This window comes from Perognathus longimembris, chromosome 5 (genome assembly GCF_023159225.1).
Source record: "Perognathus longimembris pacificus isolate PPM17 chromosome 5, ASM2315922v1, whole genome shotgun sequence".
Taxonomy (NCBI): Eukaryota; Metazoa; Chordata; class Mammalia; order Rodentia; family Heteromyidae; genus Perognathus; species Perognathus longimembris.
In genome coordinates, this window is record NC_063165.1 from 6278655 (window position 1) to 6295749 (window position 17095).

A 17095-nucleotide genomic window follows, 5' to 3' on the forward strand; every position below is an offset into this window, starting at 1 on the left:
GTCATTTTCTATCCTCTGCCAGGGAGCCCACACCCCAATATGTCAAGATGGAGAACGGTCTAGAAGAAATCCTCAGAACTGAGTCAATGAAACATCTTGAGCTACTAACACGAAAGTGTCGATTTTCTTCTAAAAGAATGACATACCATACACAATTGCTTTTATAAGCCATCAGAGAACTCCTTATAGCAGAAGTGGTAATAAGTATAGAGGCTTCCTTTTTAAACTGACAATGCACTTTTTAAAAAAAGGATCTTAATTTGCTTTATGTAGTGTTAATGTGTAGGCTAGGTGCACATTCCTTGGGAAAAGTTCCAGTGCAGAGAAATCCGAACACTTTGGTAGGGATCTGTCACTAACCCGTTTCTCCCTGTCAAGGAAAAACAGCTCCCTGCCTACTAGAGGGTGGGCAGCTCTTTGAGGGTGATAACAAAAGTGAAGTTTGGAAAGAAAAGCAATCCCAACCTCCACCCCCACTCCTTTATGTATTCTGGCTGGATTCACAGTGCATTCCTGGTTCTGCTATATACTTATCTACCTGCCTAACATCTCTTTAGAGTTCCTGCAGAAATTATACCTTTAAAATTTGGACTTCCAATAAGTCTCAGACAACCTCCTTAGGAAGATAATCTCTCTAAAGAATTTATGATAGCCCATATGCCACAGAAGAGGAAAATAGGAAACAGCGACAGAGTCTGATGATAATGATGAAGAGAGTATTTAAGTGCCGTTTTTTTTAGGAGTTTTCAGACATTCTGGATAAATCTTCTGCCTTAATCTTTAGAACTAAGAAGAGATTTAAAAGTATGAATTTCCTTTGAAATAGATTAAAATATCTTAATTGCTCATCCCGAACCCCCAACCTGTTCCCTTCCCCTCTTCCCTCTCAGGGAATGGAAGCTTTGATTTTACCAGGGGAGGGAGACTTATTTTTACTACGGGGGAGGGGGGCGGATCTTAAATTTTCTGTGTTACCCACTGTTTACAGAAGTGGCTTATAAAACTGTTTGGCCAAATTTTTGTAGAACTATAATATTACAGTTAGGTGAAGCCCTGACATAACCATACCTTCGCTGGGAAAGTTCACAGCCTTGGGATGCTGATAGTAATATGTTTTTGTTTTAATAAAACTTTAAAAAATTACAAAAGAAAGGCACGGTGTTGGTGGTAGTTAGATCGCTGTCTGTCCCAAGATAGGCATTGAATGTCATCTTGCTGAATTCTGTTCCATTCAAAGCCCCCTTCAAAAGACTGGGAGGTTAGGGTTCTTGAAGCAAATGAATTATAACTTTAATTTCAGATCTAATTAGGACTGGTTGAGAAATGTCACTTGAAACTGTGTATAAGGAACCCCAAAGGATATTGGGAGCTCCATATACTATAGAGGATAGTTGGTGTTCTGCCCAACTTTAAAAACAGAAAAGTTAAACAAAATATGAGATATCTTTGGCCAGCAAGTCCCTTCTTGTCTGTTTGGTCTGTGTTAAAATGTAAATGTTTGTGTTCCTTTACCTACAGTTTATAGCTTTTCATCCCAATGGCTTCTTTGTTTTTCTATTTGAAGTTAGATATTTTTCATTCTCTTTATATCACCTCTCATTGGCAAAATCCACATCAAATTAGCAGATGTATTCATTTCAAACTAAAAATGAAAGAAAGTTTAAAGTAGCCAAGTATACTTGTTAATTCGAGAATATACATTATTAATGAAACTTTTCCGGTTTTACTTTTATTCCCTCTCCCTGCTCAAAAAAAAATCCTTTAGTACAAATGAAAAATGAGTAAATGGTATCTGACTATGCAAGTATATGATGCCCAGTTCATTCCAAGAAATAGAAGGAGCAGAAGTTAAAACTCTTCATTTTTGAATTTCTTAAATTCCAACACTAACAACCTTTTTTCATATTTAGCCATTATAAGTTTATGCCATATTTGTTTCTGCTTCATGAAGGTCTCTTGAATTTGCCAAATCACTAATGACAGTAGCACTAGAGCGAGGAAAGAGAGGGCCAGACGTGGAACACTGAGAGAAACAGCAGGAGGAGGATGGTGATTCCAGATGATTTGGGTGGTTATAAAAACAAGATTTGTTTATTTTAACTCCTTTATAAAGCCAGCCCCAACAATGAGTTATTCAGTGTGGAGGACAAGCTGAGGATCCACTCCCCTGTACACTTACTGAGTGTAGAAAAGCCTGGGTTAGCAGCAGGAGAGGAAGATGAGGAAGTAAAAACAAGTGTTCAGGGAGGGTATTTCAACACTGTGGCCTCATTTCACAGAGGGAAGTGAAAGAGGAAAAACAACAAGAAATGGGGCGGGGGGGAGCTAGAGGCTAAAAAGACGAGACTGCAGCAAGTACATTTTGTTAGAATAGAAGGGAAAAGTATCAGGAGTCAGCTGGTCAATGCAATTTATTTCTGTAATTCCTTCGAAACAAAAGAGAATTGTCATCTATATACTTAGCGAAATGATATCAAGCCCATGTACAATAGGAATTAAACAGTCAACTAGAAATTGCTTGGAGAATAGAGAACAGTGCTTTAAAAATTGTTTCATAGGAAACAATTGGAATACAAGGATAGAAAACAGAGATAAATGGCAGACTTTGTTTCGCAGAGCAAGTTGAATGAAATAAAAAAAAATTTTAAATGCCTACGGAGGACCAAGTGAGTAGATCATCCAGTAAATCCTTAAGATGCAGAGAATGTTCACCTTTCAGAGAGACAGGATTCATTTTGTCATGCTTTTTAGAACACAGAAACCGCAGTAGCCACTGTGAATATAGACAGAGAGTCATTTGCAGGACAGAGGGAACCCACCCTAACTAAGCATACAGAACACATGTGCTTTGATATCAAACAACTGAATCTGCAGCTTTATTTCTATAAAAAGAAAGAGGACTGAAAACAAAACCGTCCCCCACAAACATTATATAGCACTTATTAGGTGAAAATTAAGAGGCAGAAAATAGCGGAAGGAGTAATAACGGGTATGTTAAGGAATGCTTTTGGATTGCCAATTTGGAAACAACCACCAAAATGTGCTTATACAATCGAAATAACACCAATTTCACTACTGACTGAGAATATCGTAAAAGAAGATCAAAGATGATGGGAACAAATACAACTTGGAGAATGTTGGCTTGAAATTCTATCACTTTGAAACTAAAACGATGGAAATACAGCCAATAACGAATATCTAGACCAAGAAAATCGTTTCTAGAAAAATCAAAACCAGGCCTCAGTGCTCTCATATGCAATCCCAGTACTCAGGAGGCTAAGGCAAGAAGATTGTGCATTCAAGACCAGCCTAGGCTACAGAGCAAGATTCTTGTCTCAAAAACAAAACAAAAAGAGTCAAATGATGGTCCAGTAATAGATATTACATGAAACATCATCAGGTTATGCTGTTCTAGAGCATATTACCTTGAAATTATTACCTTATTTTCTGAATATCAAACATAAATGCTTGTCTACCAATTTTCTTCAGTAGCCCTGGTAACAAACTCATACATTTTCAGTTGCATTCAAAAGGTTAGCTGAATTTGGAGAACATCTTAGTCACCTATCAGGAACTCAGAGATAAAACAGTTCTCCTCTGCTCTATCTTTAATTTGAGAAGAATGGTTACAATAGTAGCCCCTTTTTCTTCTTTTTTCAACTGTGTAATTAAATAATAAACAACAAGTATACTTCTGACTTGTTTTCTTCCTTGTATGTCAGAGTTCATTGCTAGGGAAACTCAATCTAATGGAAGCAAGTAGGAGTACCAAAAGTGGACTGAATAGGGACAGGTCAGTCATTTAATTATCCTCAGCAAAGGAATAACTTAATTTTAGTAGAGATAAGGTTAAACAAAAGTCAAGCTGAGGCTCTGTTGAAAGATAGGTTGAGTTATAGATTTGGAAACCTAAGCCTTTGCATTCTCATATATAAAGGATTAAGAAGCTATGATTGCATTAATGAGTTGGCATAGCTTTTCGAAGTTCTCCTGTTGTCTATCCTGTTCCTTCAGTGTTATAAAACCTTGTATGGCTTGATTAGATGATTTGGTGTGTCTTTATTTGAAAATTTATATTTAGTTATGGAGGGGGTAGCATAGCTTAGTGGACAAGTACTCTAGCAAGCCCAAGGACCTGAGTTCAATCCTACCAAAAAAGAAAACCAAAGGAAAAAAATAAAAGAAAATTTATATTTAGTTAGATATAATGCAGTGGAAAAAGTAAAACAAGCTTTGCTTTAAACAGTTTTGTGTTGTGTGAGTTACAATTATTATGCCTTATGTCTTTGAAAACTAAACCATATCGTTGAACACCATTTCCGAGCCGTGGCAGACAGCAGGAAGGTGTTGGTGTGACTTTGGTGACGTCTGTGTTTGCCCCTTGGCTGGTGTCTAGGTGGTGGCCCTGGGGGACGTTCCAGATGGCACTCTGGTGACGGTGATGGCAGGCAATGACGAGAACTACTCGGCCGAGCTGAGAAACGCTACTGCGGCCATGAAGAACCAAGTCGCCAGATTCAATGACCTCAGGTTTGTGGGTCGGAGCGGAAGAGGTAGGTGCCTATTGAAAGTGCACTGGAACCACCAAGTCTCTCCTCCCAATTTCAAAACTAACAGTTGCCATATTGGTTGCTCTTACTGTTCTTGCAACCCCAACCTTTAAAAAAAAAAATCTGAAATTTTATATTTTTTAGCTTTCAGTGACCAAATCAGTTTAAGAATTACATGCAACGTGCCAAACATGAAATGTGAAATTTCAACAAAATCCCTTAGGATTTTACTACCCTGTGGAAATGTAAGACCGCCATGGAAACCAAGATTGTACAATAGGGGTTCTCTATTTGATAATCAAAAAATTGATCTAATGGAAGCTTTGAACTTAAGACTGGTGCTTTCTGTGACAAGGAACAGATTTCAGTCAATCACTTCAGTGGTTTTAAGAGGCACGTAGTTTTGAGCTAGCTTGCCTTCTTAAGGCAAATTATGATGGATAATGTTAGTTAGCATCATTGAAGACAGTATGACTCCTTGCTGTGTTTTTTGGTGATTTGGGAGTACAGATTAGGCACATGTCACATTTCAGATCCCAATCATGTTCAGCTTTTAACGAAATTCAGATCCCAATCATGTTCAACTTCTAACGAATTCAGTTGTGTGTATGCTTTTCTTTTCCTTCCTTTAACCTATTTTCAAGTATTAGGTCACAAAGGAATCTTCTTGGCTCATTGTAATCATCTCTGGTTTTCAATGATTTCCAAGTATTGTAGGTTTTCTGTGTGTAATAACCTATGTCCTGTTTTTATAATTATCAACAACTGCTAAGGTGTAATTGAGAAACATAGGACAATTTGTTTTTAATTGTCATTTTATAGTATACTATGGAATAGCTTAGAAATAAAAGTTGCTTCCAGTTTAATAAAAAAGACAGGATAAATACCTAATAGAAATAGTCCTTGTAATAGAAAAAAGAACTACCATTTAAAGACATTTAAGTATAAGAGTAGCCATTATTCTTTCTAATGGCTTTCAAAAATTAAAATTAGAGTTGTGCATTGGTGGCTCATGCCTGTAATCCAAGCTATTCTGGAAGCTGAGATCTGAGGATTCAAGTTTTAAGCCAGTCCAGGCAGGAAAGTCCATGAGACACTTATCTCCAATCAAAAAAAAAAAAAAAGCCAGAAGTAGAGTTGTTGCTCATGTGGTAGAGAGCAACAAGCTAGACTGAAAAGGGCTAAGGGATAGTACTCAGGCCCAGAGGTCAAGACCTACTATCATCACACACACACACACACACACACACACACACACACACACACACACACACACACACAGAGAGAGAGAGCATTAGAAACTATGTTCTCATGGAATTGCCTAGTGGAAGAGGCAGAAAAGGTAAATAGGTGTTGGTTGTCTTCTTTTCCTGGTTGTTGTTTTGACTACCTAAGCTATCTGGAGCATTTTCATAATAGAATCATAGAGAATCATAGAGAAATTATTTTTAAAAACATATAACATGATTGAAAATATATGTTCCTAGTGCTAAGTTAATAACAGGGTGGTTCAAAGGAAATTATGCTCACTTATTGAAAGCATGCTATAAGATATAAAAGCATAAGTCATTAAATGGGTTCCCCTGTTATATTAAAAGTTTCTGCCTTTCAGTAAATGGAATTCGCATTATGATTCAGAGGTGTGTGTTTAGAAAACATCTTGGAGGCTTTAGATGAGCGGCTGGCGGTGTGGGTGAGAATCCCATAAATGATAAAGGGCCCAGAGCCACTTCCAGGCCCCTCTGCCTGGCAAACAACCTTCACTCAGTTCTGGTGGAGTTCTTTCAGAAAACAGCTAGCTGAGTGACATTTGGTCTGTGAGTCGGGTGCTGGTTATAAAAGCTGGGACAGTCATGTAGAGGCCTATGTCAGTGACATGGTTGTTATTGTGTGTGTGTGTGTGTGTGTGTGTGTGTGTGTGTGTGTGGTTTTTAAAAGCTGGGACAGTCATGTAGAGGCCTATGTCAGTGACATGGTTGTTACTGTGTGTGTGTGTGTGTGTGTGTGTGTGTGTGTGTGTGTGTGGTTTTTAAAAGCTGGGACAGTCATGTAGAGGCCTATGTCAGTGACATGGTTGTTACTGGTGTGTGTGTGTGTGTGTGTGTGTGTGTGTGTGTGTGGTTTTTTCCTCCTAAGAAATTCTGTAGTGGATGTTGGTGGTAATGACGAATAAAATTTCAAAAGTAGCATACTTATTTTTCTGGTAGTGAGGTAGTGAGGCTTGGTCTCTCACCCCTCTTGGGCCATTTCTGGCCGTTTTGAGGAGGTGACTAATAGGTGCTTGTGTTTACTTGGGTGGCAGTGAAGTGTTTCCCCAAGGTGTGGATTGTTTGCATTCGGCTGGCTGGTTTGTGCCAGTGTGCCCTTGAGTTTGAATAACCACTCCCCCCACCAAAGAAAAAAAAGGTAAAATAGCTCCTACCAAGACTTGACGGTCTTCTCTAGCCTAGAATGAAAAGAGAAAATTAAGTATATGCCATAAATGGACAATATTTGTTTTGAATGCAGTCTGATCAGTAATAATCCAGAACAAGTAAGGAACCCATGGCAGTGCTGGTGGCTCACACCTATAATCCGATCTACTCAGGAATCCCGAGATCTGAGGATTGCTGTTCAAAGTCATCGCAGTCAGGAAAAGTCACGGAGACTTAGCTGTGATTAAACTATCAAAAAGCCAGAAGTGGAGCTATGGCTCAAGTGGTAGAGCAACAGCCTTGAGTGGAAAATGCTAAGGGAAAGCACCCAGGCCCTAAAGTTTCAAGGCCAGGACCAGCCGAGTAAATAAATAAATAAGTGAACAAATAAAAGTAAATGACTCGAATATTTCACCGAGTTATGGTTACCATGTGTAATATTGGTCTCAAGGGGGAGGGAGACAACTTGGGGGGAGGGGACAATGCTGTAAGGTAAAATGAGTCATCATGGTGTCCAACTTGTTTTTTGTCTCACAATTTCACTCCGCAGTTCAAAAATACAATTCAGTTTTGCTCTTTCAAGTGTCCACATCAAAGCCTGTCTAGGTTCCCTCCTACTTCTTTCCTTTTTCTTTTCTTTATTGCAATTCGCTTCCCATTAAGAAGAAAGCAGATGAGTCTTGCTAATTTTCACAATTAGTCTTAATCTTCCTCACTTTTATCCTCTAAACGTTTCATTATGTTTTAGTAAGGGATCTTAAGACAATCTACTGTTTCATTTTCTATTTTTGCAAATGTGCTTGAAAATAAGCCTTTGGCTTTGACATGCCACGCAGCCAGTAGCCCAGAAGTTCATGACTTTAGTTTCTTTTGGACACCTCTGTGCCAGTTGTGAATTCTCTCAGGAATGGGTTTTCCAGAGGGGACAATGCTTAGTGCAAAATGAAAGGTAGGAAGAAATGTCCCAGCCCTAGTCATCGTCAGCCTGGCAGAAATGTGGCAGATGAGGTATATAGGAGGATTTTTCTTTCTTCCACCAAACGGATCTGTCTGGGCCCTGGCTGATGTCCAGGATCACAGCTCCTAACTTGGGTTTAGCCCATAACTGGGAAAACCTGCCTGTCCGGCTTTCAAGGCCTTGCTCACTACACTGGCCCCTCAAAATATTGGACAAGGCCTTAGCAGCTTGAATCTTCTTCCTCCTTTTCCTCTCTCTCCATTCCAGTGGGCTGTAAACCCGGACTCCCTCTTGGAATGTTTCTTCCTTTGATTCAGTATCTCCATGTAAATTAGCCATGCCTTTACAAAGGAGGAGAAGATAGCCACTCCCCAGAGATGAGAGGGGTAGCAAACTCAGAGAAGACCCCAGGACTCCTGAGATTAGGAGAGTACACAGGTAGATAGTTCTTCAGAACAATGAACATTTTAATCACATGGCCTGGGACTATGAGTCACCTCTAGAAAATCCAAGTTTGAGGTCAAAAGGAATTCTCTTCAGTGAAGTGAACTAGCTTAGCAGTTTATGTCAATGTATACCCAGAGTTATATGTTCACTTATAAGAAAGTATGCCATGACATTTAAGAAAGTTTAGCAGTGACATCTGTGAACGATTTGTCCCTTTGTCTCTGTTGAAGTGTTTAATCATTTGGAAAGGAACTGATCTATCAGTGAATACAGCTTTAGCGAGTTTATTTCAGAGCCGAAAAAGAGATCTACCAAGCTCTGTCATCTGCCACATTGTGAGCCTGGGGGAATTTACCATTCATTTCCTCCTATGTCTCTTAGCACTGTGATGTTTAATCCTCTTGAAATGCCATTGATAATTTCGAAAATCCTTCGGAAGTCTTTTCCCCAGAGTTGAGGAAAATGCACACGTTTGAAAATTTTCCATGTTGAATTTCAGTTTCCAGAGTGAGCCATTTAGGAATCCAGGCCCAGAGACTCTGTAAATGGCTTTTGCTTGGAACATGGATGGGCAGCCCAGGAATGCGTTTAACACGGTAGATACCCAGAAAATGAAGAAACAACAAAAATATGAGACAGATGCTGTCTAGCTGCATGGGCCACTGCAATGGCATATCCTTTGGTGATTGCCAGGGCCTGGTTCATATGGTTACAAAAGTAGATCCTGTTCAAACCGCCAGTCCAGGCTTTGTTCAGGGGAGGGGGCACGATGTGTGGGTGTCTGTCATCCCTTGGACAGCCTCTTTCCAGGGCGCCGTAGGCCCTGGCTCCTGAGCTAGAGTATCGTTCCAGTCCTAAAAGGCCTACGTGTTCTGTGGCCTGCCAGGAAAGGGTTTCATTTCTTGGTGACATTTGTTGTTTATGTTGACCTCCTTGGCAACTTTAACCCTGCCCAGTTTCTAAATAGTACCCTTCCCAATGCTTTTATAAAGTGAAATTTACTCGTTTGCTCTTGCTATGGATGGATGTCTTCCCAGACATAATATTTATCCTGTCATAATCTGGGTTAGTTCATATTTATGTCGTGTTGGTTACTGAAGGGAGTTTCAGCCCCTACGTTGTTTTTAACATGATTTGGGGGCACAGAATGGAGATATTGCCTTTCAGATGAGATAGAAGAGAAGGTATATTTAGGGAAAGATAAACTATATTGATATTCTACACAAGAATAGATGTATTTATGTAGTGTCTTTTCTGAGGAGCAAAAGAATGACTCATGATATTACCCTAGGATCCAAGTCAAGCTGTGCGATCACAGATTTATCTAACACGGGAAAGGCAAATCCATCTGCCAATCCCAGAGGTATTCCGTGGATAATGTAATCAGAGCAGGCTATACAACCTGGCACTGAGATCTCCTATGGAGACTACAAGGAAAAGATATGAGGGATATTAAAATCAATTCTCCAGTTGTGTGCGGTGGCTCACTCCTGTTATCCTAGCTCCTCAGGAGGCTGAGATGTGAGGATCATGGTCCCAAAGCAGCTGGGACAAAAAAGTGTGAGACTTATCTCCAATTGACCAACAAACAGCTGGAATTGAAGGTGTGACTCAAGTGATAGAGAGTACCAGCTTTGGATGAGAAAACCAAGTAAGAGAGGGAGACCCTGAATGCAAGCCCCGGTAATGACTGACACAAAAATAAATAGATAAATAAACTTTCCATCCTCTTTCCTTTTTATCTCTTGCTATTGATCTACACTTTAAAATAGGATATTGACTGGAATCTTGTCTTCAGATTTAAGGAGGAGCCAGAAAAGCTTCAGCTTCTGATGTAGCCATAGCAAATACCTCCTTTCCATGTCAGGTCTTAATCCTGCATCCAAGATATGATACAAAATTTCTCCTTACAGATCAAGTTCCTCATTCTCATCTACATTTGAAAGAGGAGCAACACTGTTTTCAAGCAAGTTGTTCCTTGTCCTGTTTAATCCTAGAGTGGCCCAACCATAGCAAGGCCCAAAAAAAGACCCTCCTGCAAGTACCAAAAAAAAAAAAAAAAAAGCCACAATTTATCCTTCATAGTTTCCTTGCTGATTTTATGACGTTCCAGTCTTTGCTGACGATGTCAGAGAGCTTTTCTTGATTGCTTGGATTGCTTTTTCTGTATGGCTTGGATGAATGCTGTTTTTCCAGTGGAGGGGCAGGAGCTGCCCTTTTTTTTTGACGGTCCACCCTCGTGTTTCTTCTTTGCCAGCCGGCTGACATTCAGTGAAGCCAGTTCTTTTTGGTCAAGACAGAAGACAATCAATCAGAAAGTGGCTCTGAGAGAAATAATGCCTGAATGATTTTTAGAGCTTCCTGTTTCAACAGCAAGCATTTACAGACATAAACAGGGATCTAGCCAACGGCTGCCACACGGCTCTGGTTCTAATAAATCAGTTTTGTATTTTCTTTTTGTGATGGTTAGTGAAGGGCGAGGGAGTGTGGAGGAGACTGGTTATGGAAGAACACGGTCTATGTTTCTGGATTCTTTTTTTTTTTAATTTTTAAAGAAAAATGACTCGTTGAAGTAGAGATGGCATGACACTGTCTGACGGCTGTTTTCTCTCAGCTGGTGATTATTAAAGAAGGGGATGTTGATGAGTATCCACGTATAGTTGCCCTGGATATCTGGGGAGGCGTGGCCCCAGAATACCAACTCCTTTGATACTAGACTCTGCAGATGTTCAAATCCCTTATGCAAAGTGACACACCTCGTTTGCATGTAACCTACATCTCATCTACTTTAAATTATCACCACATTGCTTATTACATAATAGACATCATGTCATGTAAATGGGTGTTGTAGGGTGTCGTTGGGAGAACAATGGCAAGACATGTTCAGTACAGATGCCGTCTTTTTTAATTTTCCAAATAGCTTTGCTCCGTGGCTGTTTGCAAGCCCTGATGTAGAATTTGAGGACGAGAGCACCGACTGTGCAGTCCATATAGAAGGAGTGTATGAGTGTTGGCTTGTTTGTGCCTATAACTGGGCCTTGAAGTCAGAGCTTCACATTCTCACTCAAGGTTGGCATTGTATTTCCACTCCTGGCTTTTTGGTGATTAATTGTAGATAAGACTCTCACAAGCTTTGCTGCCCAGGCTGATTTTGAACCACGAGCCTCAGATCTCAGCCTCCTAAGTAACTAAGGTTACAGGTATGAGTCACCAGCACTGGGCAAGTACGGGGTTTAGGATTCCTAGTTAGTGGTGTGTGTGTGTGTGTGTGTGTGTGTGTGTGTGTGTGTGTGTGTGTGTGTGTGTTTCCATCAGGAGACTTCTTGGATCAAAATGTTTTTGAGGATTAAATCCATGTGAATAACATCTTCTCATGGAAAGCCCAAATAAAGCAATTAACAGAAATTAGTACATGAGCAATGTAGACTTAATTTGCTGCCTGTGATTATGTTCAAATGCACCAGACTTGTCACTTCCCTGGCAGGGTGTGGGGGTGGTGAATCGCACACCTGACAGTTATGTTTGTAAACATGTGTCAGCAGATTTGGGGTGAGGCCTGCCCTCCGTCTTTGATGTGCCTTTAATGGAGATGTACTTCTGTCTGGGTGCAGGATGGAATGAATGATAGTGTTCACTTTGTGTTGCACTGACTTGGGATTGTGCGGTGTGTATCACCCAGCTGCTGGCATTCTACATCAGGCAGGGTATCCTCATTTGCTTGCTCTTCCTGAACTTTCTCCACTGGAATGTCAGGTAGTGGTAGACCCATAAATCCTAAGGAAATCCCAGCAGCCTCCTGTAAGAGGCTCATACCAATTTGCTGCTTGATTGAAATGTGTTTCCTCTGGTTTCCTCACCGAGGAGACATTCATTTCCAACCACTTTAGCCGTGTTTTTCTCAAGGAAGAGAGGAGTCATTTTCCCGTTCATCTTTAGATCACTCCTTGCTTTCACTGGAGATGAAGGACCCGCACGGATGTAGGGGCTGTAGGAGCTGTACGCACCGCTCATCCAAACCATCCCCTGACCCAGGGTGGCCGCTGTCCAGTGCATGAGAGGCTGGCCAGCCCCCTGGGGCAGTGTGTGGCCTCTGTTGAGTCACCTTGTGCAAATAGTGGTGATGCCCTGGGAGTTGGGTGGCCGGAGTGGCGTTGTTTATCTGTGAGCTTATCAGATCTCCACTGGGGGCTGGGAGGATGGGAACCTCACGTTTGCTCAAGGCGTGGGTTTGGGGTTTATAGGGATGATTTCCCTTCTTTTTTTGGGGGGGCGGGGAATCATTCTGTGGAAGACAGTCAGTGTCAACCATTTATCGTTTTTGTTGTGGTTGTTTTGTTAAGGTACTTGGGGCCTGGGTTTTGTGTCCCTGAGTGTTTTTGCTCAAGGCTGGTGCTCTGCTAGTTGAGCCACAAGCTCCTCTTCTGGCTGTTTGGCAGTTACTTGGGGATGAGAATCTCACTGACTTTTCTGCCTGAGCTGGCTTTGAATGACATTCCTCAGATCTCAGCCTCAAGAGTAGTTGGGATTACGGGAGGGTGTGGGCCCAGGAGAAAGCACCTGGCTTATCTGCCTTTTATTAATGAGGAGCTAGGGGTCAAGTCCTCTTTATTATCTTAGCTGCATCCGTGCTGATCAGTTTTGACTTTAGTCTTCCTAACTCCCTGTTAGGGCTGATTTTTGACCTCTCTGGGACAAAAGAGATGTTTCAAGCCTGCAAACATCCCAGCAAGTTATATGCATGGAATTGTTCCATCTCTGCTCCTCTGTGCCGCCCACCCGCCCACCATCCTGAAGCCAACTGCTCACAGACAGGACAGGGCTGGCTGAGGAGTCCCTCCACCTGCCGCTGACACTTGCAGAAGGCTACACAGGTGCAGGTCCCTACATTTGACAGCAACCGCAAGCAGAGGCTCTGCCAGCTTCTCAGGGAGCTGGAACATCTCAGACAGAATAGCCTGCTTTTGTGCCCACAGCTGGCTTGGTGACTGACGGGGCTCTCAGAAAGTCTTCAGTTGCCCATGTGGGTACCTTCGTTTTACAATCACCTTTCTTTCTATGCTGAGATCCAGGGGGAAAACTATTTTAAAAAATCAGAGTCTTGTCACTACTGAACTTGAGCTAGGCCTCCTTGAACTCAAGGTCTGGAGGCCGTCCCTTAGCTTTTTTTTCCTCTCAGGGTTAGTGCTCTCTATCACTTGAGCCACAGCTCTACTTCTGCTTTGGGTGGGTAACTGGAGATCAGGGATTTTCCTGCCTATCCTGGCGTTTTAAAGTGATCTTCAGACCTCAACTTCCCGAGTAGCTGGGAGGACAGGCGTGAACCACTGGTGCCTAGCTCAGAGAGGTTGGCGGTAACTGTTTTCTTTTTTCTCATTGCTCACTCATTACGGGGACCTTACTCTCTCCCCCAAAGCTCTGCACACAGAGCAACTATGTGGAGCTGGGGCCCGTGGCCACTTATTTGTGACCAGCTAGGTTTAACGGTTAGAATCGGCGTTCTCTGTGGTGGCTTCTGAGCCAGGCGGCTGGGAGCTCAGCGTAGTCCTTGCAGTAGATGTGAATGGGAGCAAAGGTGACCAGGGCAAACGCTTTAGGATGTCAGTGGAAGGCAAGGGGACCCACGGCGGCTACCGACACCCAGTCTCTGGGGAGAAGAAATGAGGATGAGCTGGGAACCCCTCGAGAGCATGATTATTATTAGAACTTTCTAGAAACCAAAAGATAATAGCGCCCTTAGGGGCAGAGAAGCACCACGTGGTCACCTCGACAGCCAGGCTTGTGTCTGCTACTTGGTGGTCATTCACTAAATACTTGCGCGCGACCGATTGTACTTTATGGACAGTAGAGCCTAATGACCAGTACCCAGACTTTCCTGGGGGCCCTTCCGGTCAGACAAGTGACCCAGCTTGAACCCATTTTGACTTCAGGCTTGTTCTTTGATGTGGGGCTGTGCTATGCTTTGTGCAGCCACGTCCTGGTCTACGGTCAGGTAACTTGTGACACCCACCCTCCCAGGCATAACAACCGGAAATGTCCACAGAGGTTAGCCAGGCCCTGGGGAGGCTGGAGAGCGATACCCTTGATACCCTCGATTGCGAACCTCTGGCTTAAAAGTGTGTGTCCTTGAGCAAGTTGTGTGACCTGTCTGAGCCTTTGTTGTGTGACCCCGCCTTTGTTCTCAGAGTAGGAGGTACAGAGAGGATTGATTACTCCAGATAAGACTTGGGGGTTGTTCCAGTGACAGGAGGTTCTTGATTGAGTAACAAAGGGCCAATAGCAACCCTGTCCGTGGAGGCAAGTGGGGTGGGGGCCATCTAGCTCACAACATCATTTGGTACCGGACAGGACAGACATGCTATGCTTCTTATTAGCTGCCCTTCGGCCTATATTGATTTTGCAGAGCCCGTAATGATGTTAAAAATATCCAAATAGGCCAGGTGCCGGCGGCTCATGCCTGTAATTCTAGCTACTCAGGAGGCTGCGAGCCGAGGATCACAGTTGAAAGCCAGCCCAGGCAGGAAAGTCCGTGAGACTCTTGATTTCCAATTAGCCACCCCCAAGGCTAGAATTGGAGATGTGGCTCAAGTGGTAGAAGAATAGCCTTCAGCAAAAAAAAATCCACCATGAGATAATGCCTGGCCCTGAGTTCTGTGTGTGTGTGTGTGTGTGTGTGTGTGTGTGTGTGTGCGCACATGCACACACACACACACACACACACTCCAAAGGCAGAAAAAAAAATGTTTTTCTTCTACATGCAATGTAGGTGAAGTTTTAAAGTGGAAACTTCAGCTCCTATTCTTCCCCCTTGGTTCCAAAGATTTCTGAGGCCGTGAAAGGGTTATATGCACTGAGATTTCAGATTAGCAATGGACGAGATGAAATTAAATATGCACTGTAACTTGAAGCAGTTCCCCCCCCCCCCCATGGGAAAAGACGTTCTCCCAACTTAGTCTGTCCAACTCCTTTGTCCAAACATTAATGGCATGCAAATATTTATGATTCATACATGCCCCTTTTAGTTCTCCGATGGTATTTTAACAATAAACACTGCATTTTAACAATGAAGCAGAATAATCCCTTTGTTCTGTGGAGGACAGGGCTGCTGCCCGGGTTGGCACCGTAGCATCACATTCTTCCTGAGCGGTAATTGCTGCCTCCACCCAAGCTTAGAAGCGTTTTATGGTAGGTGCCACCGTGGCTTGCCTGGCGTGGTGCTTCAAGCCATCCCGCCTGCTCCCCGGAAGCCTTTCTTAAGGCTGTAAGTCGGCATTTTCATACATCACAAGTGAATACCCACAATGCCGTTCTTCTTGTGGCCACATAGAAACCAGAGAGTTGGTTCATCTGACCGTTAAGTGGGGAGAGATCTTGCTATACACTTACCGTGCATTCTAGCCCAGTCCTTGAGCTTAGATCACATTGAAGCCGTAGAAATACAGATTTAGCTGGGCCTCTGTGGCTCATGCCTGTAATCCTAGCTATTCAGGAGGCTGTGATCTGAGGATCCTGGTTCAAAACCAGCCCTGGCAAGAAATTCCCTGGGATTCTTATCCCCAAGTAACGACTAAAAAAATAGCCAGAAGTGGAAGTGGAGCTATGGCTCAAGTGGTAGAGCACTAGCCTGGAGCACAAAGCTCAGGAACAGTGACCAGGCCCTGAGTTCAAGCTCTGGCATACACACACACACACACACACACACACACACACACACACACACACACACAATAATGTAATCGTTACCGACATTCGCTGGGCATTGATTATGTATTGAAAGTATCATGCCTGTTTCCGTGGTATTATGATTATGCCCCTGCCTTGTCCCTTAAGGTTATTTGTGGAGGGCATAGCATTCATTCATTTTGTGGATATGCATTGCATGCCTCGTGTGAGTCAGGCACTGGGTTGTGAAGACACAGAGGTTAGTGAAGAAAAGTTATAGGCTTGGGGCTTGTAAGGGAGTAACGGTTAAGTAGGAGATTGCCATCCTGAGCGGACAGTATTATGGCAGAGGTAGGCACAGCAGGAATAAGTGAGCCAGCGACACTGAGCCTGGTGAGTGGCACAGTCTCCCCAGGCAGATTGTGGTCTCTGATGAGACCTGAAGGAGGCACAGAGTAGAATGGCTCCTGGCCTGCTGAGTTCGGAGAGGTGCTCTGGGGTCTCTCTTCCTCCAGGCCATAGAGAAGGCATGGCAATACAGAGAGGGACCTGGAAATCGACCCGGGGCATGTGGTCTGGTCCCAGCAGCTCGGAGCACTGCCAGCAGGCTTTGAGAGAGGAGAGCTGACATTACCAGATTCAAATGGTAGAAGGTACACTTAGTCTGAAGAACAGGAAGGATCTCCGGAGCGTGCCGGGGACTGGACATCTATTTCCTCTCCCAGCCAGCCCTAGACCAGCATGAAAACACCCCATTTGGTAAATGTCACTAACACCGAGAAGTCGGCTCCCAGTCCAGGCTTGACCAAAGCTTCTCTCTTCCCCCTCAGTCTCTAGACCACCTGCCCCCTTTTTCCATCTCACACAGGAATCTTACTTGGGCAGGAACTAAGGACCCAAATTACCTTCCCCCCCCACCCCAGGCCCTTCGCCTTGGGCCTTCCTGACTAGCTGAGTGCGTGCAGCCTGGGTGTATCTGTATAGCCCTAGGGTGCGAATTAAGGCGTGGAAAGGAGTAGCAAACCTACAGGAAGTCAGTTTGGTCATCTGTTCTGTGTGGTCCCTTC

General features: G+C 43.1%; 1 protein-coding gene across 4 annotated transcripts in view; it reads left to right on the forward strand.

The window, feature by feature from the left end:
* The window catches only part of Runx1 (RUNX family transcription factor 1), a 217008-nt gene that overhangs the window by 131910 nt on the left and 68003 nt on the right, over window positions 1-17095 (forward strand). For all 4 annotated transcript variants that reach the window (XM_048346255.1, XM_048346253.1, XM_048346257.1 and 1 more), the window contains one exon: window positions 4397-4553. In XM_048346255.1, coding sequence (XP_048202212.1) covers window positions 4397-4553 — 157 coding nt within the window. The remainder of the gene's footprint in view (window positions 1-4396; window positions 4554-17095) is intronic.